This window comes from Aethalodelphis obliquidens, unplaced genomic scaffold (assembly GCF_003676395.1).
Source record: "Aethalodelphis obliquidens isolate GAN/ISIS:26980383/991018 unplaced genomic scaffold, ASM367639v1 scaffold11, whole genome shotgun sequence".
Classification (NCBI taxonomy): domain Eukaryota; kingdom Metazoa; phylum Chordata; class Mammalia; order Artiodactyla; family Delphinidae; genus Aethalodelphis; species Aethalodelphis obliquidens.
In genome coordinates this window covers 13763433-13788234 of record NW_020837955.1, presented here as the reverse complement: position 1 = coordinate 13788234, position 24802 = coordinate 13763433, and the positions used below count along the sequence as shown (strand labels likewise).

Genomic DNA, 24802 nt, shown 5'->3' with positions numbered 1-24802 from the left:
AAAAAAAAAAAAAAAAAAGACCCAACCTCAGGACATCCTCAGGTGTGGTGACTTCCCACGCCACAGTGGTCAGTCTCACTGAGCTTCTTCCCCATTCCTAGATGGGGATGCACTAAGGCAAGGGTTCAGGAGGCTGATTTTCCCAAGCATATCTGTATTTGAGTTAAGATAATCCTCTACTGGCCTTAAAGGATTTCTAAGAATAGCCTTATTTTGCTTGAATTCAAGCAAATGGTTCTATCGTTAAGATGCCTGGCCAGGATCTGTGCCCGAACTCCAGCGAGTACTGCCCGAAGGAGGGGCTGAGTGCTTGCAGCCATCACCTTTGCTCCCCTAACTAGAGCTGCCCAGAATTCCTCTGCTTAGCAAGCGCAGAAGTCTGACCTGCGAGATAGTTAAGAGAGAGTAACAGTGAGTCCCCTTCCACCTTCGAGGGAGGGACGCCCCGGGAGATGAGGCCGGTGAGTTGTCTTCCAGCCCTCTGGTCCTTTCATGCCCGTCCTGCTCCACCTCATTCTCTTTACTCCTCACGTTTGATTTTTTTCCTGAATTTGTCTTCTGTAGCTATTCTAACAGCCTATATTGATCTTTTTTCAATGTTTAGAATTTGATTGCTTCTAACCAGAACATAGACAATTTGGGGTCTGTTCCCCCAAGCTCCCTGGACTCTTCCTCACCATCTTGCCCCACTCCCCCTTTTTCTTATTCTTCCTCCCCAATCCCACGTGGCCTCTATACCCACCTCTGCGTACATTTTTGTTTGACCATTTTTGTTTGTTGGGTGTGTGTGTGTGTGTGTGTGTGTGTCTCAACCCCTTTATCCTTTCTGCTCCTCAGTGTGTGGGGTAAAGCAGGAAAAGGGATTAATTTGAGCAGTGGAAAAAGATTGTGTTAAAAATGAGCCACTGATATTAGAAAAATAATTTTAAGTTTAAAGGCCTAACAAATGCATAAAATTGAAATTTAATTGATATAGGCAAGCGATTATGCAAATACTGCTTTTAGTCAGTCATCCCATTTTGGTCAATTACACACTTTTTATAGAACAAACAGCACTTTCTCCAGTGTCTTTAAGATTATTATAAATTCTTTAAAAAAAAAAAAAAAAACTGAAGAAGTCTTTTTTAGTCTATTTAAAGTTACTGTGGTTGGAAAGGCAATTATGTGCCTCCTGGCAGTTTTAGGAGAGTAGCTGTCCCCAAATGGAGCCTCCAGGAACAGATTGCCAAAGCCTAGAGGGCAATCACTGGTGTGCAAACATCGAAGCCCGGCAGGGGTCTTCAGGGCTCAGCAGTGAGTTGTTCACCCCCAGTAAATGCTGCTTAGTGTTAGAATTTTCTGGAAGTCACTGGCACGGGAAGGTCTGGGTATTGCTGCCAAGATTTGATGTTTGCTGCTTGGGGCTCTGAAGGACACAGTCAGCGTGTGGCTCCACCCCAAGCAGGAATCACAAGATCCCGGCTCTGCTGAGCCCACTAGGACGTTCTTTGAAAGGACTCTTGGAGAAAGAGTGAAAGCAGGATTTCATGCATAGATGATATCTGTGTTCATAGGCAACTTGAGAAACATTTCATTTAGTGTGTCTCAACTATGATTAAACACACACATATTTGGCCAGCTCTGGTGTACAGAAATGCAGAAGGTGAACCTTACACCCGGTTTTCCCATTCAGTGTATTTCCAGCTGCATCTCCACCTGTCCCAGTATAGACTTAGCCTGCCAGGAGAAGGTACAAGAAGCAGCAAGTGAAAGATGTAGCAAGAGTGACTTAGTTTTACCCATTTCCCTGGAGAAGAGCAGGAGGAAAGCCAGAAGTGTGGTGGGGTAACTCAGAAAACTTGCTTAAATGTCACGGGGTGGGGGGGTGGGGGGGCGTGTTGCAGAAAAGTAGAGCAAAGGCTTCAAGGGCTAGAAGTCAGCCTGGCCAGCACTGCAGTGCATGACTCGAGTTTCAAAAGAACACCCTCCCCTGCCTCTTCCCTAATAAAAATGATAATGGAATAGCCACAGTTCTCCCCAGGATTGGGCAGATGAGGGTAGAACAAAGTCCCATCCCTGTCACAGGGATGAGGGGCAGCATAGGTAGGGAAGTGGGGTCAGAAAGACCTTGAATCCATTCCTGCTTTGTCTTTCTCACTGTATGGCTAAGGGCAAATTTGCTTAACCTCCCTGGGCCCTAATTTCCTTGTCTCTAAGATAGACATTTACGTACCTCCAGGAGTTTTTGCAAGGATTAAGTGAGGCAATATTAGTAAATTACCAGTTACTATTAGGCTCTTAATAATGGGAGCAGCTATTATTTTTATTCATAAATGTAGGTAAAATTTTCTCCCATTAGATTTGCAAGACAAACATTACATATTAAAAGAATAAATTATACATCCCCTGGAACTCGTCCTTACTGCTAGTGTTCAGATGAATCTGTGCAACTCCAGTTTGCCCACTTGAAAGTCAATGAACTGAAATCCACGTGTCAGACTTGGATGCTGTGGACACTGGGAAAAATGAAAAGCTAGTTCACGGAGACACCCCTGCCCTGCGCTAGCCTGAGACGGGGGAGATTTCTTTTTCCACTTACCCCAAGTAAGAAACAGCTTTAAGAAGGTTCGGTCATTCGAACTTCTCTGTTGCCTTCACCCCCCACCCCTCTCTTTCCTACTTCTTCTAACTTTCAAAATACACGGATTAACTGTCCAAGCCATGCTGTTTCTTTTTTCCATCTCAGAAGAACTGTTTCTCATTTTCCTTTAACAAGTCCTCTAGAAGTCCACATTAGAAAGCTCTAGGGAGCAAAAACTTTTAAAGAGCTGAGAATTTTTTCAAAGATCTTTGAATGTTTAAAATGCCATTTTTCCCTCAAGAAAACTGTGCTGCTTACCTCAAGAGCGAGGTTACAAGTTAACCCTCACCTCACCATCTGCTCCTAGGCTGTCATTTCCCCATGATTCAGAGAGAGACAGTGTTTTGAGCTAAAATGCTAGGCTGGATTTTAAACACTACTTACACTGGTCTCTAACTAAGCTAACTACTCGTTTGGCAGGCACCGTTTTTCCAATCAAATCTCTGCATTCAAAGCTGATTTTTCGTTTTCTTTGGGGCTGTGGCATTTCATCAGTACAATAATCAGAAGTTGTGTTAAAAAGCAAAAGCCCTGTTCAACTTTGAGGATAAGAATTAGTCAATATCAAAGCAACAAGAGGGAGGGAGGGAGGATAAAAGATATCTTGGTACCTGAAGCCTTTCCATTATTGGAGCTGGGGAGACCTGGGACAGATAAAATGGGGAGATGAAAGGGGAGATAGACTGGTTTTGAATAATACTCAAAATAACAGCAGTGTGAGCTTTATTTACATTTTATAAAATATTCTGGCCTTTTCTGCTCTGAAACTTAAAATGACTTGCGTGGAGATAAGGACTTGAGTGACACTTAGCCATCGACACATTACATCGGATTCTCTGACTTTGCAGGCTAGTTCATGTGCTTTGTTAGAGCTGGTACTGATTTTAAGGGAAGGAGTTGGGTCTTCATTCCATATTCATGAATTCTGAATTCAGGTTAGCGAGCTATTAGAAAACGGGAGAGGCTGTTTCAGCCTCACTCTTGTTGGAGAAATTCTTTGGAGGGATGTAGTGATCCCTCGTGGGATCGTGGATGTAGTGATCAATTATCCTGGGTTTCCAGGACAGTCCCAGCAGAAAAACCTATTCTCGTCAGTGAACCTGCGGTCTCATTTTTAGTTCAACGCAGCCATCTCCATGAAGGGTTTATGTCTTGTCTTTGTTCTGCCAGTCTTAGCGCCGCAGTCGGTGTTCCACTTATTTAGGGACGTGTGCTGTGCCCTTTGAGAGCCATCTCCCACCACAGAAACCCATGTGTGTTTGCACTTTCCGTGAGCAGCACCTTTGCAGAGCAAACTGTGTGACCACATCTGCCGAGGGCATGTGGGGTTCCAAGGAAGGAAAGCTACTCGAGGAACCAGTTGGAGGTGGAATCAAAACAAACGATTATGAGGGGTTTCTCAAAGTGTTTTCTTAGCTGCAGTACCTCTTTGCTCCATGATGTTGTATATGGAACCCTAGCATATGAAATGGGTCACAGCTGAGCTGGGCAGCTAGAACCCACACCTCCAGGCCTCCCCATCCCATCCAGCAGGCCTGGGGACTCCATGAAACTCAGCAGTATGGACCAGAGACAGCGTGAGCACCCAGGCATCTATCTCAGCCCGTTTCCCACTCAGCCAGGCTGGGGACCAGCTTTGCTTGTGGAAATTCTCTCGAGAGGGCCTCTGGCTATTTGTCCCCATGCGTTTCTGGGTGTCAGGAGCAGTCTTTCCCCAGGCGTCGTGAATGTACCTTCCTGACTACAGGTCTGTTTGGTTGGGTGGGTTCTCCAAACCCAGCTCTGAACTGTGGTTTGCCGTGGTGTAGCTTCTGGTGCTGGGCTCCTCCTCTGTCTGCTGGGCTTCCGGGTATGGCTGGATGCCGGTGCAGGACAGTGGCAGTGGGCGACATGTCACTCGGTTCTCTTACCTTAGCCGGATATCTCCTGATCACGTTTTGTTTTGTTCACTAGATGATGATTCAGATCTGTACTCTCCTCGATATTCCTTTTCTGAAGACAGTAAGTGACTTAGAATTTCTTGGCTGTAGGGGAGGAAGGGAGAGTGGTGAACGAGGGAAGACATCTTCCTGTTTTCAGTTTTCATCTGTTTTAAGTCTTTCTTTTAAAACCCACTTTTTCCTTCTCCAGCAAAATCTCCCCTTTCTGTGCCGCGCTCAAAAAGTGAGATGAACTACATTGATGGTGAGAAGGTAGTTAAGAGGTCGGCCACGCTTCCCCTCCCGACCCGCTCTTCCTCGCTAAAATCAAGCCCAGAAAGGTAAGTGCTCTCATCAGCTCTGTGATTTGAGGTTCTCATACACAATCTCTTTCTCTGGGTCAGGCAGCATTGGAGCCAGGAGTCAAGCAGACCTGAGTTTGAATCCCTGCTCTGTCACTTATTAGCAGTGACTTGTTTTTTCTGAGTCTCAGTGTTCTCATCTGTAAAATGGGGATATATTTTGCATTCATAGGGATGTCGCAAGGGTAAAACAAGATGCTGCATGTAACATTGCTAGTAGTGCCTGGCTCACAGTATGCGCTTAATAATGTTGACGATAATTATCATCCCTTTTTACCTCTTCCCAAGAGAAATCTTAGCCGTAAGATTTGTCATGTATTTTTATACTCTGTGCATACTGATGGGGCCCATAGCGGAGAATATAATTTTAAGATGAAGCCACGCTTTTTAGTATCTATTTATTTATTCAACACATTATCAAAGCATAAGGCTCGCGTGGTTGTGATGACATCAGTCATCTGTTAATGCCCGCACCGGATGACCCGACTGTCTTTTATTGAGTCTTCTGCCCTCTGGAGCAACCTCCTGTGCCATCTGGACTGGTGTCCCATGCGTCTCCCAGCTCTATCTTCCACCACTTCTCAATCCACAAAAAGGCCCTGGCCAAACTGAATTCTTTATTTTTCCTTTAAATACACACTGTTTCACACCTCCAAACTTTTTCCATCTTCATAGACAAATGAACGGCTGTTTTTGAAATCCCACATAAACGTAAGTGACATCTGCCTGAGGAATTTGATAATTACTCTGAAAGGAAGGCTGGGTATACCCATAAATCCTTACAAGTGCGTTCATCGAGCGCCTACTGGGTACATTCTGTGTGCGGGTTGAACCAGATGCTATGGAGGAATATAAACATACATAAATCATCGTCCCTGCCTTCAAGAAGTTTAGAGCCTTGCAGGAAAAACTGAATATAATATCACAGTGCAAAGTGCATTTATGTGCATGTATAAAAATTTTGCAAATAATTTCCAAGGCTTCATGTATCCTCTGAAATCCCTCACTGGATCGGGTTAAGTACTTGTGCCAAAGGCTGCAGTTTTGATGATTACCGGATGGGGTGTGGAATAGGAAAGAAGAACATGGTTATAATAACAAATAACATTTATTGAGTGGTTCCTGGGGTCCTGGCGCTCTGCTAAGTGATTTACATGCTGAGACATACTGTCTCATTTAATCCTTACAGAAACCCCATTTTTCAGATGAGGAAACTAAGGTGGGTAGCGGCAAAGTGCTTGGCCCAGATCAGCTAGCTAGCAAGTGCTGTAGCAGGGCTGGAGCCACAGCTGCCTGGCTCCGGGACCTGCATTCTCTCTCACTGCACTAGCCTGAGTGGGAAGTACAGGCATGTCTGGGGAATGATAAGCTCCTGAGAGCAGAGCAAGGTGAAGGATTTTTCCAGAGCAAGCTTTGCTGCTGCCGCTGCTGCTGCTTCCTTTCTTCTCTTTCTCTTCTCTCTGCTTCCCAGTGTCTGGTTGTGAGCACAGGACACCTCAAGCCTTTTGTGAAGCGAACACAGGGATCTGTTTGTTTGAAGAAGGAAACCAGCACAACTAAATGCTTTGGGCGGAGTCCGATTTTGTGCCTCGGATATAAAAATTCCTTGATTAGACTAGAGTCAGCCAAAGTCTGACCTGTCGGATGCCAATTTTCATGAAAATAGCTCTAATAGGATTTGCTTTCTACAGAAACGACTGGGAGCCCCCAGATAAGAAAGCGGATACAAGAAAATACCGTGCAGAACCCAAAAGCATTTACGAGTATCAGCCGGGCAAGTCCTCCGTTCTGACCAACGAAAAGATGGTAATGTGCATATTAAAGTTCTTTTGTCTCACCCTGCCTGTGTTCTTTAATCCAGATGCACTGTGTGTGCACTTGGATTACATTCTTTCTCCCTTGAAATAGACTTGCTTTGTTTAGAAGACAATGAAAATATGAAGCATTTTTACCCTTTTCATTTTTGCAGGTGTTCACAAAATAAGTCCCAAGAATGCTTTGAAAGAATCCTCTCGTTGTGGCTTTGTTGCTCTCTTTGCTCGTGGTTTTCACTAATTTTAAATTTTGTAATGTAAGGTGGATTTTGCCACTATCTTTTTATAAACATCTAACCATTCGTTTATCAGGCTTATTACTAACTGGACTAAAGTTGGGGTTTCTTAGGTGACTCTTATTTGAACATGTGCAAAGTTTGTAGAAGTTACTAGTACATCATTAAAAGCCAAATAGTTAATATGATGATGTGACTTGGGGGAAAAAAGCCCCCGGCTGTTAGAGTATGTCTTTTAGGTCTTCCTTTTCTGACAAGTGCAATAGAGAGGACGAATTTCATATTCAGTCTGGTTTATGGTTCCCTATACAAGTTTGCATCTCCAAGCAATTATCAGTGGGGAAAATGGCCTGTATGGGCATAGCAGACCACCCTGCAAAAGCAGGGGAGAATTTTTACAAACTGATTAGTTTCATATCTGCCGATCACGTTTCCTTTTATTCACCCTTCATTAGAAAAAGCTGGTTTCAGAATTCTGAACATGGTTAAAGGGATCCTCCAAAGCTCTGTAAACCCTGCAGCTGTGCCAGCAGGATGGAATTATCATGCTGGGGATTGATTCTTATTAAAATGCTGTTACCACACTGAGTCCAGAATAAGTAGGCCTCTGAAATGAGGGCTCAAATTATTCTCCCTCCACCTCTTTTGCTCTACATGTTTTTAAGGAATAATTGATTTGACTTTTAATAAAAAGGTGACATCTTTAAAAGCACAAAGGGATAAGTAATTTTAATTAGGAAAAAAGGTTCAACAGGTCACAGAAGTGCTTCAGAGTCGTCATTCTTCAGCATTTACTGTGCACCACAGTTATTTTAAGCAAAAAGTTCTGAGAGGAGCGGAGAATTTTGCCTCGGGCTCAACCCTGCATTGGAGGTTCTCTCTCTCTTAGAAGGTAACAAGTACGAAAGGTAACCCTCCATACAGGTCTTCCTAGAAAGAATGTCACGTCCTTTGGGTATATTCCCGACACTTGAATAACAAGTGGTGGACACACCATCACCTGTCAGTACACTTCAATGATTTTAGAGACTCTGTAGGCCTTTGGGTGCTTTTGTATTGGCAATTTATTATTTATTATTGTTCATAGAAGGTCATTGATTTATTGAAGGCTTGCCCCTTAATTTCTCCTTTGTTTCCTCCTCCTTTCCTTGGTTCCTAATAATTTGACCACTATTCAAAACTAGGAAAAAAAACAGTAACATAGTTTTATTTTTCTCACTGATACCACAATGGTCACAATGTCTTCCATGTCATAGTCCTTGGGATCATTTATATTGTTTTTACAAACCCCGAAAAGTAGCGCACAGTGCCCACGGGGCCCTCTTAGGGGAGTTGCGCAGACCATACACGTGGATTGCCAAGCACCGTCTGGGTGTTCCCACACAGGGAGCCCCCTGGTTGTACCAGGACCTGGGCCAACCCAGTTAGGACGTAACACCAAAGGCTGGCCAGGGAGGAACATCACTGTGCAGCTGTTTTAGTTTCGTGCCTTTCCCTCTATTTAGCGCTGTTCTTCCCAAAGAGTCATTTTTCATTTCAGAGAGAATCTTCATCTTTTCACAGTCTACTCTTCACAGGGGTTGAATTCGTCCTTTATTTTTGAATTTCTTCTCCCGCTCTTTTTGCCACATGAGCAGAAACATTGGAATGTGAGTTTCAGTACGTGAGTCCTGCCTTTTGGTTTCCAGTGTCGGGTTTACCAGAATCTGAGGAACCCCCTTCCTTCCACAGCCACCACCCCACCACCACACACATACATACACACACACACACACACACACACACATTTTTGTTGTTGTTAACTGTGAATAAGTATAGTAACTAGAGACAGACAGGTGTAGAATCTAAATGTGCTCTCAGAAATGCACATCTCCTTTTAAGGGGGAAAATCCACTTTTCCCCCCAATTCTTTTCCAGTTGGAGGTGCTCGTGTCTGCTTAAGCCTGGCAATTTAAATTGTGGCCTCACAGGCACATCTCTCTATCTGTTGTTCACACAAAGAGTTGAAGAGTAGGCTGTAAAGGTTGCCTGAGAGCACATCTTGTTCCTGGAGCAAACCCACAGCATCCCAGACAGATAAACACTGTGCTACCTTCAGAATCCCCCCAGGAGATTCAGTCTTGGTGACCTAGTCAGCTGTCTGGCAAACTCACCTGAAGTTCTTCATAACTGTTTGGCCCCCCTCTTATCATAGTATGAGTCCATTTTCTTCTCTTCTGGTCTTGGAATTGGAGACCTGTTGGTCAGTCCCTGCTTTGTCAGAAATGGCTTTTTTCAGGCTGTGTTCCTTTTACTTTCCTCCAAAGTCCCTTATAGAACTGAACTTCAGCTCAATTCAATAAATATATACAATTGACCCTCGAACAACATGGGTTTGAACTGCACAGTCAACTTATACATGGATTCTTTTCAATAGTAAATGCTATAGCCCTACACAGTCGTGGTTGGTTGGATCTGTGGATATAGAGGAACCGTGGCTACAGAGGGCCAACTGTAAATTATACTTGGATTTTTCTATTGCATGCACCCCTAATTGCCCACACTGTTCAAGGGTCTGCTGTATAGAATAACTTTGATGTGCCGAGCTCTGCATTAGATGTTGGAGTTCCTGCTCCCATAGGGGTATAGTAGGAAGGACAGACATTAAAATCGTTATTACAGACACGATATATATTTGAAAGTGTAAAACAAGGGGATTTACCCAACTTGGTTTCTTCCCATTTCACTGTCACCTTGAATTCCTTCCTGACTTTTCAAGTTTGTCACTTGCTCCTGTTTTAGCTTGGTGTCATCCACAAACTAAGCAGGCCCGCCCCCTTCTCATGGGGAGTATGAGAAATGTAAACAGAACTGGACTAGGAATTGCAAGGTCCGAGTTCTGAGTTCGAATTCTGACTCTGCCTTATGTCTTGGGACATCGCTTAACCTTTCTGAACCACAGTGTTTTCATCTATAAAATGAAATTATTATCTGGCCTGCCAGCCTCACTGAAGCATTGAGTGAGAGGATCACGTGTGATAATGTGGGTTAAAGATCTATGACCATTATAAAGTGCCGTGTAAATGACCGGGCCACATTCAGATTATTTAATTAAAATCTGAAGTTAGTCTCTGGCTCCCGTCCAAGCAGCAAAACTGTCCTTCAGGACAATCAGGTGTTCCTCTCAAGTCACCTGCCTTTTCTGAGGATTTTGCCAAGCTGGGAAAAGATAGCCACCCGTAGCAGAGAACTCAGCCTGGCCTTGTGGAATCTGCTTTGCCTGCCAGTACAGAGAGCCTGTTCTGCATCTAGAAGGACGTTTTCTGCCTGTCCGTCCTGTACTTGGATCTGTAGCGGAGTTATAAATGCAGGATCAAATGCTGTGTGGTACTGCCTCTTTCACTTTCCCTCTGGCAGTTCAGAGGGCTGAGGCTGGCTGCTCTGGGTCCAAGCTGGTTGACATACCTCCTGACTCAGTTCTCAGCCCGGCATTAACCTCAGCAGTAAAACAATCTGCAAACAACCTTTGACAATAAAATGGGTTCATTCTTTCAGGACTGAGTACCAGAACATTCAGGCAGTTTCCCGAAAGAGTTGATACTTTTTTTTTTTTTTTAATGAAAAGAAACTACTCCCAGAGAGCAATTTATAAATAGTCTTTTAAAATAATAAACATGAAATAGGTTTCATGGAACCCCATCATACAAGGATCTAGGGTGTCCCTGTGTCTAAACTGTCTCTCCTGAATAGTGGTGTCTTTGTAGATATTGTGCCTCATTTCACTGAATAAATACAGAATCCATTATTTTACATAATTGCAAAATCCATTGAGAAGGAACACGCATTCTCCAAGATTTAAGCCCTGCGCCCCTAAGGACAGTTGGAGGAGGTTTTAATCTGGATTCAAGAGGGCAGACTCTGTTTCAATATATATTTCCCTTTGATTTCAACTAACGTCTATCCAGTTAATTTCTGTTGAAGAAACGTCCTCTGCCATATTTTCCTCTATTTAAAGCAAAAGTAGAAATAATGGTAAAGATTCTTATAGGGATTTTTAGAAGAGATTGGTAAAGGTCACTAAGGAAGTTTACAGTCATTTCAATAAGCTACAAAAGGCCTGTTAACGGAATGTTAAGAAAAATGTATCCAGGAGGAGCAGCTTTGGGAAGGAGTCACTTGGAGATGCGTCCACAGGATCTGCAGTTTCCTACCTCATGTGTCATGGCCCTGAGGGCGTGAAGTTTCTTATGATGTTTTCAATCACAGTGGAAAATGTACATTTACTATTTCATATTGTTGTCAGAATATCACCACCTATCTGTTTTGTGACTATCAAGATCTTTTGAAACGTATATACCCGTAGGAATTAAGCCGTGAGCCTCTAACACTTCTATCTGATGTGACCATATCTCCAGTTTATTAAGGGGAAACCTGATTTGCTTTCCAGGCATTCATTTTCCAACTAATTATTTCCGGAAACACATGCTCTTCCACAGAGCAAGGTACCAGAACTTTATAAATATTTGATTCAACATGAAATCCCATGGAATCATATTATCAGTCTGTGAACTACTTTTTAGAGTCGTATAAAATGAGAAATCTAACTTATTTTTGTAACATAACCCCGAAGTTTTTTCCCCACCTATCGTTCTGTTATCTGTCTCGTTCAGCTTTTCCCTCGCTTTATTTTTTCCCGAGTTCTTTAACGTTTATTTCGTAGAACACAAAGTATATTCTGTCTGTATTCACCCCCCATGGATGCTTGTTTAAAATGTTTTTTCACTTGTGTCTACTGTTTTTACTTACATCATCTTTCACTTTACTCTGTATGGGACATGGTTTCTCACCTACTCATGTGCCATTAAAGATGCAGTATTAACAAATTGGCTTTTATAAAAGTGTCAGTATTTGCTGCTTATTTTGAAACCCTTAAGGCAGCCTTGCAAATAAGTACTAAAACTGTACTAGCCCATGAAAAGTGTTTGCTGTACTCATCTGGCGTAGATGGCTAAACGTTTGATGTGTTCCCCAGGTTATTTGCTCTTAACTAATAGCTCTTTGTAAAGAGGGATAAGGGCTCTCTTTTCTCCCACCACTCAGACAATTACTAAGGGAAACTGTCATGCCCATGTTCAGATCTGTTGGGAAGGCGGCAGTGTGGTGCAGCGTTCTCCATCTGTCGTCCCTCTGCCTTGGGACCGAGAATGACTCCCTCACTGCTCCCTACCTCAGTGTGCCTGTTTTCATAAACACATCCTTTCCCGCCTGTTTCAGCTCCCCTGATTTTGCTCATGTCAATAAAGAAATGGATGATCGCTGCTGTTGAATGCAGGTGCTGTATATTTCTGGAAACCACTGCATCTCTACTGGCCGGTTCCTATGTAATCTCTGCATAATGTTATCCTTCTCTCTCTTCCATTTCCCTATCACCAACCCCTATAGAGTCGGGATATAAGCCCAGAAGAGATAGATTTAAAGAATGAACCTTGGTATAAATTCTTTTCGGAATTGGAGTTTGGGAAACCGGTAAGTTTAATAGCTTCAGTGGTTATAGACACCTTTTTTAATAGTGCTGTTGATGCATTGTTGCTGCTAAAAAAAATCAGACCTATTTGTAAAGAATTCAGGAAGTGGGGAGCAGCCTTGTTGGCTGTCAGTTGTGGGATTGTCTATTCTAGCTACAACCTGTGAGCTTTCCATTGCTTTACTTCACCAAGAAAGGACAGTGAGCTCTGGACAGTATTTCTTGCTAGAAAATCCCCCAGGAGACATGGCTAAGTCATTGCTTGTTTCAGGACCTCCCACCACTAGCAACAAATATCACACACCTTGTAGATTGCATTATTTCGGCCTTTGGTTCAGTTCCTTGACCAAAGACTTCATGGTGTACTGAAGACAACCAGGAAAACACATTACACACTGAGAAAGACCAGCATTGTCACTGCTTTGAATAGAAATTTTAGAAGCACACATGCAAGGGAAGTGGCAGTGCAAGTGGAAAAGGGCCTCTCTATGCAGAGGTGATCCTCGAATGCCATCCTGTTACAGGCGACTTTTAGGGAATGATTTCTTTGAGGTAGGATAATATTTCCCCAAATTAGAAATGAGAGTGAGGAATTCTAGCAAACTTAATATTCAGCCCAATAGCCTGTAGCTTCCCTGTGATGTGTCTGAGTTCGCTTTGGTACAAATTGATTTTTGGCACTTAAAGGAGGATTTTCTTGGCCTTGCACCCAAAGGAGTATCAAACCGAAGGGAGAATTGAGCTCATTTTTTCCACTGGAGATGACTGGAAACTGACTTTAAAGCTCCAGTTACTTTAAAGTCTTAATTATTACAGCTGCAAAAAGAATTTACAGGTGGAGGGATTTAGTGTATAAAAATAAAACATTTTATTAGATGTTTGTATGAGACTTTAAGCATTGAATCGGCATTTGAATCACCAGGATGTAGAATGATAGTTTTATTTGCAGATAGCAATTAACTTTACAGCTCAGTAAAATGTTCAGTTCTGTAGTACATTTTTAATGAAGATGAAGATGGAGAAATTTAACTTGCTCTGGAATTGCTGAGCTTTGTTTGAATGTCCAGTCATTTCTGAGTTAGGAGCACCTGCCTTGCAAACACCCCTTCTTGTAGGAACAGGCATTCCTCCCACTTTGTCCCCTCCCTGACACTGTCACCTAACGTCAGCCGAGGTGTCCTGGATGAACAGCGCCACCTAATGACCAGCAGAGAGGGAAGCATCCAACCCAAAGTCTGCACCGTCTCCTCCTCCCCACCCCCCAAAGCTTTGGTACACACCTCACTTCGCCCCTCTCTCCCTGTTTTCTCTGCTGTCCACCATTCACACATCAATGAAGTCTACCTCACGCAGTCTCTTCCACATGCAAAGATTTAACAGTATTCTAACCCTTTTCCTTTTCTTTTTCTTAAAACCTGCTCAATTATCTCACAAAAAACCCTGCAGAAATGTGTACCCCTGCCCCCTCAAAAAAAAGACCATGATTGGTACACGCAATAATAATGCCATACTTTCATCAGAGAAAGCAAAAGATATTAGCTTTAAATTGTTTATAATAAGGAGACTATGCCATTGAGTTTTGAAACCCTGTTCAGAATCCACAAATTTCTAGCCATCTCTTCATTTGCCAGATAACAAATAACTATTTTAGTTTTACTGAAATATTAACTTTTAGGAAAAGTTATGAAGCCATTTTTTTCTAATTAATTGTGATTGGTTTGTTTAGTTAAATCTGTCATCGTAAATAATACTCTTCGTTAGCAGTAGACAGCATTTCAGTCACAGCATATTTAGATAGGCTCTGTGAATAGCTCCGTGAATTAGCATCGTTTCTGCTGGAAACTGTAGTCTGAGCCCACACAACCAATCCAGACAAATGTTGACAACACGGTCCATTTGCGTACTGGGACCTTCCTGTAATTTGTATTCCTACCCCATTGTCCCAACTGCCTCTTAATTATTTAAAGACTTAGAGATGCTTTTCCAAAATGTCATTTTCTCTGAAGCCAGAGTGTTCCTTGCATAGACCTTAGAGTCCTTCTTAAATGGGACTACCTCGTTTTGTGTAGGTCTTTTAAAGTAATAGAAGATGATACTTTTGAAGACTTGCCAAAATAGCTTAATCAATGCCTATATCCTGAGGAACAGCACTGAGGCGAACGGGTCCTTATGGTCTGAGTCATCCTGAGGGTGGGCTTGTTATCTGGTTGAACCAGGTTGATGACTCCCAGAGTTTGGGAGGAAGGTGTGATGGGGAGAAATGTTTTCTTCACTTCTCTCCTACCCCAATCAACTCTGGGCCACAAAAGAGCAAGAGACGTAAATAAGAGGGGTGTAATCCATGGCAGCTGTTTCGGAAGACTTTTCAGTCATTCAGAAGCAGAATGAAATTAAAACTACTATCAAACCACGTGGATCATCATTTCTCCTTTTTACGCCACGTGAACCTAGGACCCACTTCCCCCTAGTAAAGCCTGCCAGACCTTTAGACATTTAGCCTGAACTCCTTTCTTCCTTGGCCCCTTCACTTAAAGCCACCCAAAATGAGCTGAAGTCTCAGCAAGCTCCTGACTGTAATACCTTTTAGGTCTAATGAGTTGTAGGATATCAACTAATTTAAGACTCCAGGGACCATTTGGGGCAAGATTATTTAAAACCAATTTAATTTGTAAGCACTGTCTTATTTTTCACAGTAAGTAAATGAGTAGGGCTACCAACAGTGACTTGGAAACATCTCCATCCCCAGATGAACAATCCAACTGTATTAAGTGCTTAAAGCTGAATGGTAGTTGTCAGTGGCACTTACTTTACAAATTGCAGAATACACGCAACTGATATTACATACACAAGTTACTGGTGAAGGCACCTTGGAATCAATTACGTTTCATTTGTAAAATCAATTACTTTTTATTTGGCCTAGAGTGTCAGCTCTTTCTTTTTTTTCTCCCCATAATTTCTACAGAAATGGATGTGATTTCTGTAAGTAAGCTCAGGGCAAAATGTAAAACTCATTTGAATGTTTCCACAGACTTGGTTATGATGAAATGTGCACAGAATGATAGGAGTTATTAATGATATCATCTCCTCAGGGGTCATTGTGTAAGGAATTTCAAGTCTAAGTGGGCAGAACAAGAAGGTTTACTTAGTGGAAGAGAGGTTGCAAAGATAGAAGCGGCTTGTAACTTCCAGATGTCCTACCCTCTGGACACCCCTTAAAACAATTCTCCTGGCAGATTTCTACTTCGGGAATGCAGTTCTAATTCTAACATGAACAGTTAAAGGAGAAAATAAAAATAACCTTACAGTTCACTGTTTAAATTCAAAGTATAAACTCTGCTCTCTAAGAGAGATGGAAGGTTTGACTCTGCCATCAGCAGTATTATCAAAGTCTAGGTAAACTGTGAAAGGAGATTTTTTAAAACTTATCTAGTGAAATTGTCTAGTTCTACAGTGCAATATTTAACACCTGTTTCATACATGGATTTCATCGTCACAAGCCACAGGAAGCACATTTAGCACCATGTACCCACCCTTGGTCAGATCTCCAAATTCACATGTTTATGAAGACATAATGAATTTTACAGGTGAGAAGGCTAGCTTCCAAAATGTAGGCTCTCAGTGTCCATCTTAGTTGGAAAAGAACAATGAGGAATTTAAATGTTTGTTTTTGTTCAAATTGGCGTTAATGCTTTTTTTTTTTCCTTTGTTCTTTTTAAAGTTTTCAATATTTATAATCCAATAGTGATGGACTCTTGAGACAGAGATGCAGAAATAAACCTCCCACTTGAACATTTCCAGCTCCTGAGTTCCATGGGGTCCCCAGGTGGCCTCAGGAGACGGGGTGCCCGCTCCTTTTGTTTTTAGTTCACTTTTCTGTGTTGAGACAGTTCTCCTAGTGTTGCCCCTCTTGGTTTGAGCCGGTCTCCATGTTTGTCTTTATGTCTTTACGCTCATTTCTTCATTTCCTCCTCTGCTTCCCGTCAGCCTCCCAAAAAGATATGGGATTATACTCCTGGAGACTGCTCTATCCTTCCTAGAGAGGATAGAAAGGTAATTCCACTGTGGGCTGTGTGTGTGCGCTCTGGCCTGGCTAGTGTGCGTGTGTTGTGGGCTTTTTTCTTTTATTAAATCCCCCCCCTTTTATTTTTAACTTGATTGTAACTTTTTTTTTTTTTTTTGGCTTGGTGATAAAACAGTTTAACAAAGTCTGTTAAGACTTATACTAATGTGTAGAGGTTTTTAAAGCAATTGCTTATTCTTCTGACATATAGTATGTGTCATAGTCACCATACTCTGAAAAAGAGAAAATAGGTATTTCCTAAAAGGTAGGTTTTTGGGGTCTGTGTAGTTCCTCTCTCTAGCAAGTAGTGTAGAGTTTTGGAGCTCTGATTACCACAGGATTTATATTCTCTATGCCTAATGTTGCATTCCCTGTTTTCCTGTCTTTAACTCATTTCTAGTAAGCTCTTGTGTTTTAGTCATGCCATCTTTGCCTTATTAATGTATGATACTAAACAAACTCGTTTTTCAAACGTAACCTTCCATGCTGTCTGCCTTTCCTCCTAACTAAAACACTCTTTCCCATCTTTTCTTTCTTGAACCAGACTAATCTAGAAAAAGATCTCAACCTCTGCCAAACAGAGTTAGAGGCAGATTTAGAAAAAACGGAGACGCTTAATAAAGCACCCAGTGCAAACCTGTCACAGGTATTTCCGAGTTTTTCTCGTGCCCTCAGTTCCCTTTGCTTTCTTCTTTGTTCTATGGTTTTTGATGTAGTTGGGGTGATGAATGGTTATGCTGGTCATTTTTAAGCTGCATGGCTTTCTGACTCCTGTTTTAGGTCACCCCTGACCCCCAAGTTAATTGTTGTTTGGATTTCTTTTGAGCTTGGCATCTTCCTTAAAGGGGATTTTTCAAATATATATACAGGGTGGCTAGTGATTGAACTGCTCCCCCCCGGCTTACCATCCTCTTTCTCTGCTTTCAAGGGGTCACCCTTTTAACTCCCCTTCTGCCCCCTTGTATGTATACCTTCTCTGAATTTTCAGGGAGCCTTTTTTGGGCAACTTCTATGTCTTTTTTGCAGCCCTGGGAGATACCAACCTCAGAGATCATTTTCAAAAACACAGCAGCTGTGATTCGAGTGCCTCTTGCGTGCAAGGCACTGTCAGAATAGTAGTATTTGTAATTTGAAAGGTCAGAAAGTTCTTAATGAAAAAATGCACTCCGGGGACCAGACAGCCTGGCCACAAGCGTTTGAAACTCTGCCTACATTGATATTTTTAAAGGGAGCTATGTCCCAGTGTGGTTTATTAAAGGATGTGTCAGAAAGAGAGAGAGTCCAGGGTAAATGGGCTCCCAAGGCGAAGAAAAATACCAAATGTTTGGAGAACTACCCCCAGGGTTCCCTGACAAAACAAAGGAGACGCTTACAAGGAAAGGGTATCTTTATAGAAAATAAAAAAAGGAATGCGGACACTGCTGAAGAGGCTAGGACGGCCACAGATTGTGGCAGGAGAAATGGAAAATGCTAATGGACCATGTTATTCTTAAGCAGAACTGAGACAAGGAGGGTCAGGCCACCAGTGTGTGTGACTTGGGTACGAAGTCATGTAGAGCCAGAGACTCAAAGCAGGTGATTATGGCCGCAGCCAGGGGGGCCCGGGATACGAGGGGCAGAAGCCAAGCACTGCAAGCTGATGCAGGGGAGTTAGGGTTTGGGAATTGAGAGTCACCGAAGGATGAGGTAGCCAGCAGGACCAGCGGTTAGGCCCAGGGGAACACAGAAGGTGAGCGACAGGGCATGCAATCAGGCAGATGCGTGACGGGGTGGGCATAGTGGGGAGCTGAGTCTCCAACCAGGGCGGAGACTGGCACCAGCTGTAGCTGCTGTGGGAATGGAGGTCTGAGCTGGGTCTAAAGGAGAACTGTGGCTGCAGGTAAGTCCTGAAGTGAGCTGGGGGGCCGGAGGGGAAGTGAATCAGCAGGCACTTTTTTCAAAGTACTGTAATAAGAGTGGTTCTGTAACGTGTGGCAGGATGGACAGCAGCTAGAGAACTACTGCAGTGACTGCAGCCTCCTTGGGGCAGAGATGACATCCAGTACCTACAACCCTGCCTGGGGCTAGGTGGGCCCGAAGAGGTGTCTGATGCATGAATGAGTCATCTTGACATTGGTTCAATTATGCGTTACCCGTAGTCCCTAGCATGTGTGTGACGTGCTGAGGGAGGTTCTAAATCAGCACAAGAGTGGACTTTGCCTTCAAGAACGTGACAGCTTAGTCACACTCATAAATAAAAGATCTCCAACAGTGCACAGCAATGCCTGGTAAGAGCTAAATGAACGCCACAGCCTCTAAGTGCTCAGAAGAGGGGGAAATCTTCCAGGAAATCAGGGAAGACTTCTCAGGAGTTGGCCAAGATCTTAAGGGATTGATGGAATTTAGGTACATGGCAGAAGTGGGGGCCATCCATTTGAGGCATGGTAGAGAGCACAAAAGTGAACGTGTTTAGGATGGATTCAGGAATAAAGTAGATGAATTCATCTGTAATAGAAAATTTGGGGTGATAACAGTGGAAGGCATGTTTGGGAAAAGAGGGTTGACCCTGGGTTGTAGAGACTCCAAAAATATGGTTAAAGAGATGGTTGATTTTGCCCTCAAGTCAATGATGTGATTCAGGACTAGTGTTTTAGGAAGGTTAGTGTCCTCACTCTAGAGAGGTTGAACTGAAGGGATAACCTCCAGTTGGAGGTTGAGAGGGCAAGGAGGCTACTGCAGCAGTCCAGGCATGTAGGGGTGAGTACTCCAGTGGCACCAGCATGACGGGATGAGGGTAGATGTGAAATCACAGAGGAAATTGCAGTGGGACATTTTAATTGGTGTGAAGAACAAAGAGTTGGGGTAATGGGATGGAGACATAGACAACTGTAGGGTTTTGACCAGGAACCTGGAAGAATGGGGACATCAGTATGTCACATAAGAAAGGTGGGGAGAAAATCAGTGCAGAGGTAAGATGAAGGAGGTGGTTTTAGGTAGTTTATTTTCGAGGTGTTTGTTTGGTATCATATAGGGAATATCCAGTACACAGTTGGAAATAGAAAACTAGGTCCCATGAGAGGCAGGGACGTTGAAAGTCAATCCGAGTCACCTGAAGAGAAGTGATGGTTGAAGCCCTGGGAGCAGGTGGAGACACCCACCCTTGGAGTAGATTACAGATCGAAGAGAGAGTCATGCAGAGAGAAAGGATGGGAGACAGGCAGCTACCCATCGGGATGTTGGATGACACAGAATAGGAGGAGGGGCGGGTCAGAGAAAACCAGAGTGAGGAGGAAACGTGAGAGGTGGAGCAAGTATGAGAGTTGCCCAAGGGGTCCCCCAAAAATAGACTCTGAGGGAAGGTCAGTGCATTTGGTAACCATGAGGTTTCTAAAAACTTTGGTGGTTGCTGGGTAAGTAGTTGATGGGAGGGAGAGTATGTGGTGAAGAATCAGGGGAGCCCCCAGGGATACAGCACTGATCGGCAACATGTGATTGTGGAAGGAAGGAAGGGAGATGTTTCCAGAGGACTCAGCAGGGTTGTGCAAAAGTTCTTCCAAGATGGAGACCCAGAACGGGGCAGGTGCCAAGGCTGGGAGACCAGTGCGGGCAAAGGGGCTGGAAGGATGGGTGTGGCGGTGAGAGCAGTGCCTTCTCAGGAGTAGAGGGGGGTGGAGGGCAGAGGAGGGCCGGGGGTGAGCCCCTGACGAAGGCTGCCTCCCCTCCCATCATCCTCCCTCTTTCCCAATCTCTTCCTTTTCCTTCTCCTGGTGTTTTTCTTTCTCTCCTTTCCCCAAGTACCTCTTATCCTCCGCAGAGCTTGTTTTCCTTGAAGTGGTCATTAGTAGAGGTAGGAGCTTTTGGTTTTGGTCGCGCTGTGTGGCTTGCAGGATCTTAGTTCCCCGACCAGGGATCGAACCCGTGCCCTCGGCAGTGGAAGCTCAGAGTCTTAACCACCAGACGGCCAGGGAATTCCCAGGAGCATCTTTAAACGTTAACTTTCATGTTGATGTATTCAACTAACACATTATTTTTAAAAACAAATATATTGAACCCTTTGCCTTTCTTTCTCCAAGACAACAGAAACCCTAAACTCTGTAATTATGCTGCTTTTTCTCTGCATAGACTCTTGGTTTTCTTCCTTGTGCATAGGGGCCTGTAATTTGATAATATGTTCCCTCCCGTCACGCTGAAATGGTGATTAATAGGTTTTGTGAAACTGCATTTCTCCCCATTTCCACACCTCTCAATCTGCAGGGGTAAATAAATGATCTAAAAGTACAGTCTTTTAAAATGCATTTTTTTAAAAACATCTTTATTGGAGTATAATTGCTTTACGATGGTGTGTTAGTTTCTGCTGTATCACAAAGTGAATCAGCTATAGGCATACATATATCCCCATGTCCCCTCCCTCTTGCGTCTCCCTCCCACCCTCCCTATCCCACCCGCCTAGGTGGACACAAAGCACCGTAAAATGCATTTTTGTATGTTCCGTACCTGAAGTGTTGGGTGACACTCTGGTTGAGGCATGTGGGTGCATGAAGGAGTCTGGCTCCGAGGGTGGGGGGATAAGCTGCTGGAGGGTGCTGTCCGTGTCACTAGTGCCTCTTGCCAAGTGGTGGGCCATCTTTCCAGTGGGCCTGCGACTGGAGATAAATGTTAAGGAGTGGGGCGTCTCCCGACCCACCCAGAGAGCCCTGGTTGCAGCCACTGGGAGGCAAAAGCCCAGAAATCCTTCTAGAGAAAGAGCACTGCCTTCCGCCAGCACTGAGACCTTACCAGCCGAGCCCCCCATCTCTCAGAGGGCTTTATCTAAATTAGGAAAGGAAAAGGACTTCTCTCATTTTCCCCTTGGCTTGAAATATCTGAGTCGAAGTAAGTCATCTACATTCTTTTTTTTTTTTTTTTTTTTTTTTTTTTTTTGACATTTACAGAGCTCAGCAGTCAGCCCCACTCCGGAAATTTCTTCAGAGCCTCCTGGATAGTAAGTTATCACTCTTTACATGGCTTGATGTATTAAATATCAGAAACGGGAAGAGGCTTGTGTTGTATTTTGTTACCAGTCTAGTGAATTTGAATGACGTACAGTTTGGTGATAAGTAGCAATTATCGTCCTCAAATTATTTTTTTCCCCCTCCTTTTCCAAATTAATTTTGTGTTGATTCATATCACCTTTGATAAGCTTTTCCCTGTGTTGGCATCTTTACCTTTAGAATGTGTGCTGATCTTTGGGGGAACGGAGTGGGTGACTAAGGCCACGTCTGGTATAAAGGTGGGGGTGGGGTGAGGTCCTCAGGCTGGACCTATCATGAGGAAGGATGGGGCCAAGAGGGGGCTAACGTGTCTGATTCTCAGAGATCCTGGTTTATTCCCCCATACCAATTCTTAGAATTCTGCCTGAGTGATGAATGCACACCCCACGCACTTCTTCATGGGCTGACCACCAGACTCCTTTCCCGTCCCCAAACCATCCCAGGTCCTCTCCTAGGTTACCTGTCTTAGTACTTCACTGTGCAGGTGTTATCCCAGCCGAAAATGCTTCCGTGCTGCTCCCTACCCTTACAAACACGGTGAATAGCCAGCACTTCAGCTTGTATCGATGGGCCCTGACGGGTCCTTCCTATACCCAGTCTCACATTAGTACCTCTTATGGCACTTACTTCTGTTGCTGTCTACCTGACTTATGCTGTTGTATTTTTTTTTTTTTTTTTTTTGCGGTACGCGGGCCTCTCACTGCTGTGGCCCCTCCCGTTGCGGAGCACAGGCTCCAGGCGTGCAGGCTCAGCGGCCATGGCTCACGGGCCCAGCTGCTCCACGGCATGTGGGATCCTCCCGGACTGGGGCACGAACCCCTGTCCCCTGCATCGGCAGGCAGACTCTCAACCACTGCGCCACCAGGGAAGCCCTATACTCTTGTATTTTTATAACTATAATAAATTATGAACTCCATGAGGGCAAGGACTGCATCTCCATACTGCCTGGTGCACCCTATAGATTTGGGAGCTGTTCTGGTAGGAGCAGCTTCTCATCTCATCACCATTATATCACCATCTGTATCTCATTCTTTGAAATATGACAAGGAGGAAAGGCACACTATTACCTGTTCCATTTGGGTTGGGTAAGTCCACAATGAGCAAAGTTCACCTCTTCAAATAGAAGCCTGACTTGGTCTGAATGCTGAGTTTATGGGGGCAAATGTTATGGTCACTTGGGCGTATCCAACCTATCATATCTTGCCAAAGAAGGCATTTTGCAAGAGTAGTTTCATTTGAAAGTCAGTGAGCTGGGATTAGGGTATTTTGGTGAAAAATTGCTTCAGGTGGCTGGCTGAGTGAATTTCTACCGGATCTAAGGCACTATGCTGCGTATTCTTTTTTTTTTTTTTAATATAAATTTATTTATTTTTGGCTGCGTTGGGTCTTTGTTGCTGTGTGCGGGCTTTCTATAGTTGTGGCGAGCGGGGGCTACTCTTCGTTGCAGTGCGCAGGCTTCTCCTTGTAGTGGCTTCTCGTTGCAGAGCATGGGCTCTAGGCACGTGGGCTTCAGCAATTGTGGCACGAGGGCTCAGTAGTTGTGGCTCATGGGCTCTAGAGCGCAGGCTCAGTAGTTGTGGTGCACGGGCTTAGTTGCTCTGCGGCATGTGGGATCTTCCTGGACTAGGACTCGAACCTGTGTCCCCTGCATTGGCAGGTGGATTCTTAACCACTGCGCCATCAGGGAAGTCCCTATGCTGGATATTCTAATAGGACCATAAGGTGCAGTCCCCTAATAGTTTCAGGGGCAAAACACGCAAAAAAAAAAAAAAGTTAGTAAATAAAAAGGCAATGTGGCAACTGAATGAAATAGACTGTAGAGGTTAAAAGTATTCAGAAGGCAGCTCCCACAGGATATCAGAGTTAAGAGCGCAGGTCTTGAATGAAATGATAATTTTAACAACTGATTGAGCATTTACTATGTGCCAGGCCCTGTGCGTAGCATCGTATATACCTTACCTCATTTAGTCCTCAACATTTCAGGATCAGGCGTTATTTTTTATCCCCATTTTATAGGTGAGGAAACAAGCACAGAAAGGTAGTATGTGCCCAGGTTCCACAGCTGTGTGTGGCAGAACTACCACCAGAGTAGGAGCAATGACGTTCTAGGCCAGGAGACTGCCAAGATCTGCTGGTGGCAGCAGTAAACTCTCACCTGCACTAGTACTGATTCAAAATTGGGTAATAAATTAACCAAAGGCATGCTAGGGTTTACTGTTTTGAGCAGTTAAAAAAACAACTTAACCATTTGTGTAATAGTGGGTTAGCAGGATTGAGGGGGACTCATGCAGACTTTTTAAAAGAGCAGATTGCTTTCAGACACTCTGAGTACTGGTGTACATAGATATTTGATGTGCTAATTTACCAAGCACTGTATTTGTATCATGGAAATAGGTCCAGAGACCTCTGTTTTTCAGCCATAGCCCAGCTCTCATGAAACACTTGACAGGAATAGATGAGCTTTTCCCTCCTGCTGTTCTTCCATGTGGGGATTTTTCAGTAATTCAGGCTTGGTTTTCTCCCAGTTTGTTCAAATGGGTTAGGTTTTTCAGTATTTGGAATTGGTGAGGAGTCAACATAAGTGCGGTGCCTGATACGTATGAAAATGAACAGTAAGAGTTTGTTGAATAAATGAATGCATCTGTGAATCTTAATTAACTAGAATCCAACTTGCTTAGCACTGAGGCAGGCTGCTTGTGAACGGAATCTGGCCCCTTTCACTGCATGGACACGAAACGTGAAAGAAACGTTGGCAAGGCTTGACTTACTTAACCCAAGGGCTGAAGAAAGAGGAGTCACCGATACTCCAGGATCAAAAACTCTGTGGTCACTGGAGAAGTGATGGTGTTGTCTTAAATCTACTTTCACATCTTGAGCAGACTGCAGCTTAGCATTTTATTAGCATGGTTCCATATCACAATATTAGAAGGACCTGGGAAGAGAAAGGAAGAAATTCACCCATAGCCCCAATATCCTAATACAACATCAGTCCTTCCTCTCAAAAAATATATCTTTCATACTTGTAATCATAGTGTATGTCCCGTTTTGAATTTAATTCCCTGGAGTTATCAGATCTGTAAGTCAGCGGTATATTTTCATCATGACTTATCATTTCGGCATTGATTGGCACGAATACATTTTTTTGCCTAACCAAAGAGCTTTACTCTATTTGGCCAGCAGGTGGCACTCAAGAACAAGCTGCTCTTTCCTAAATGGTGATGGTCCACTAGAGAAAACATTATTTCCCTTAATCCAATGTAAGATCAAAACACAAATCAT

The 24802-nt window shown here is 43.6% G+C and overlaps 1 protein-coding gene across 5 annotated transcripts in view; it reads left to right on the top strand.

The window, feature by feature from the left end:
- Positions 1–24802, top strand: part of SORBS1 (sorbin and SH3 domain containing 1) — a 172869-nt gene that overhangs the window by 103517 nt on the left and 44550 nt on the right. For 4 of the 5 annotated variants that reach the window (XM_027112101.1, XM_027112102.1, XM_027112103.1 and 1 more), the window contains 4 exons: positions 4574–4621; positions 4751–4880; positions 6593–6707; positions 21425–21474. In XM_027112101.1, coding sequence (XP_026967902.1) covers positions 4574–4621; positions 4751–4880; positions 6593–6707; positions 21425–21474 — 343 coding nt within the window. Of the gene's footprint in view, positions 1–4573; positions 4622–4750; positions 4881–6592; positions 6708–12372; positions 12457–16438; positions 16505–17058; positions 17161–21424; positions 21475–24802 lie in introns of all 5 variants that reach the window. The other variant, XM_027112105.1, reaches the window with a different exon arrangement.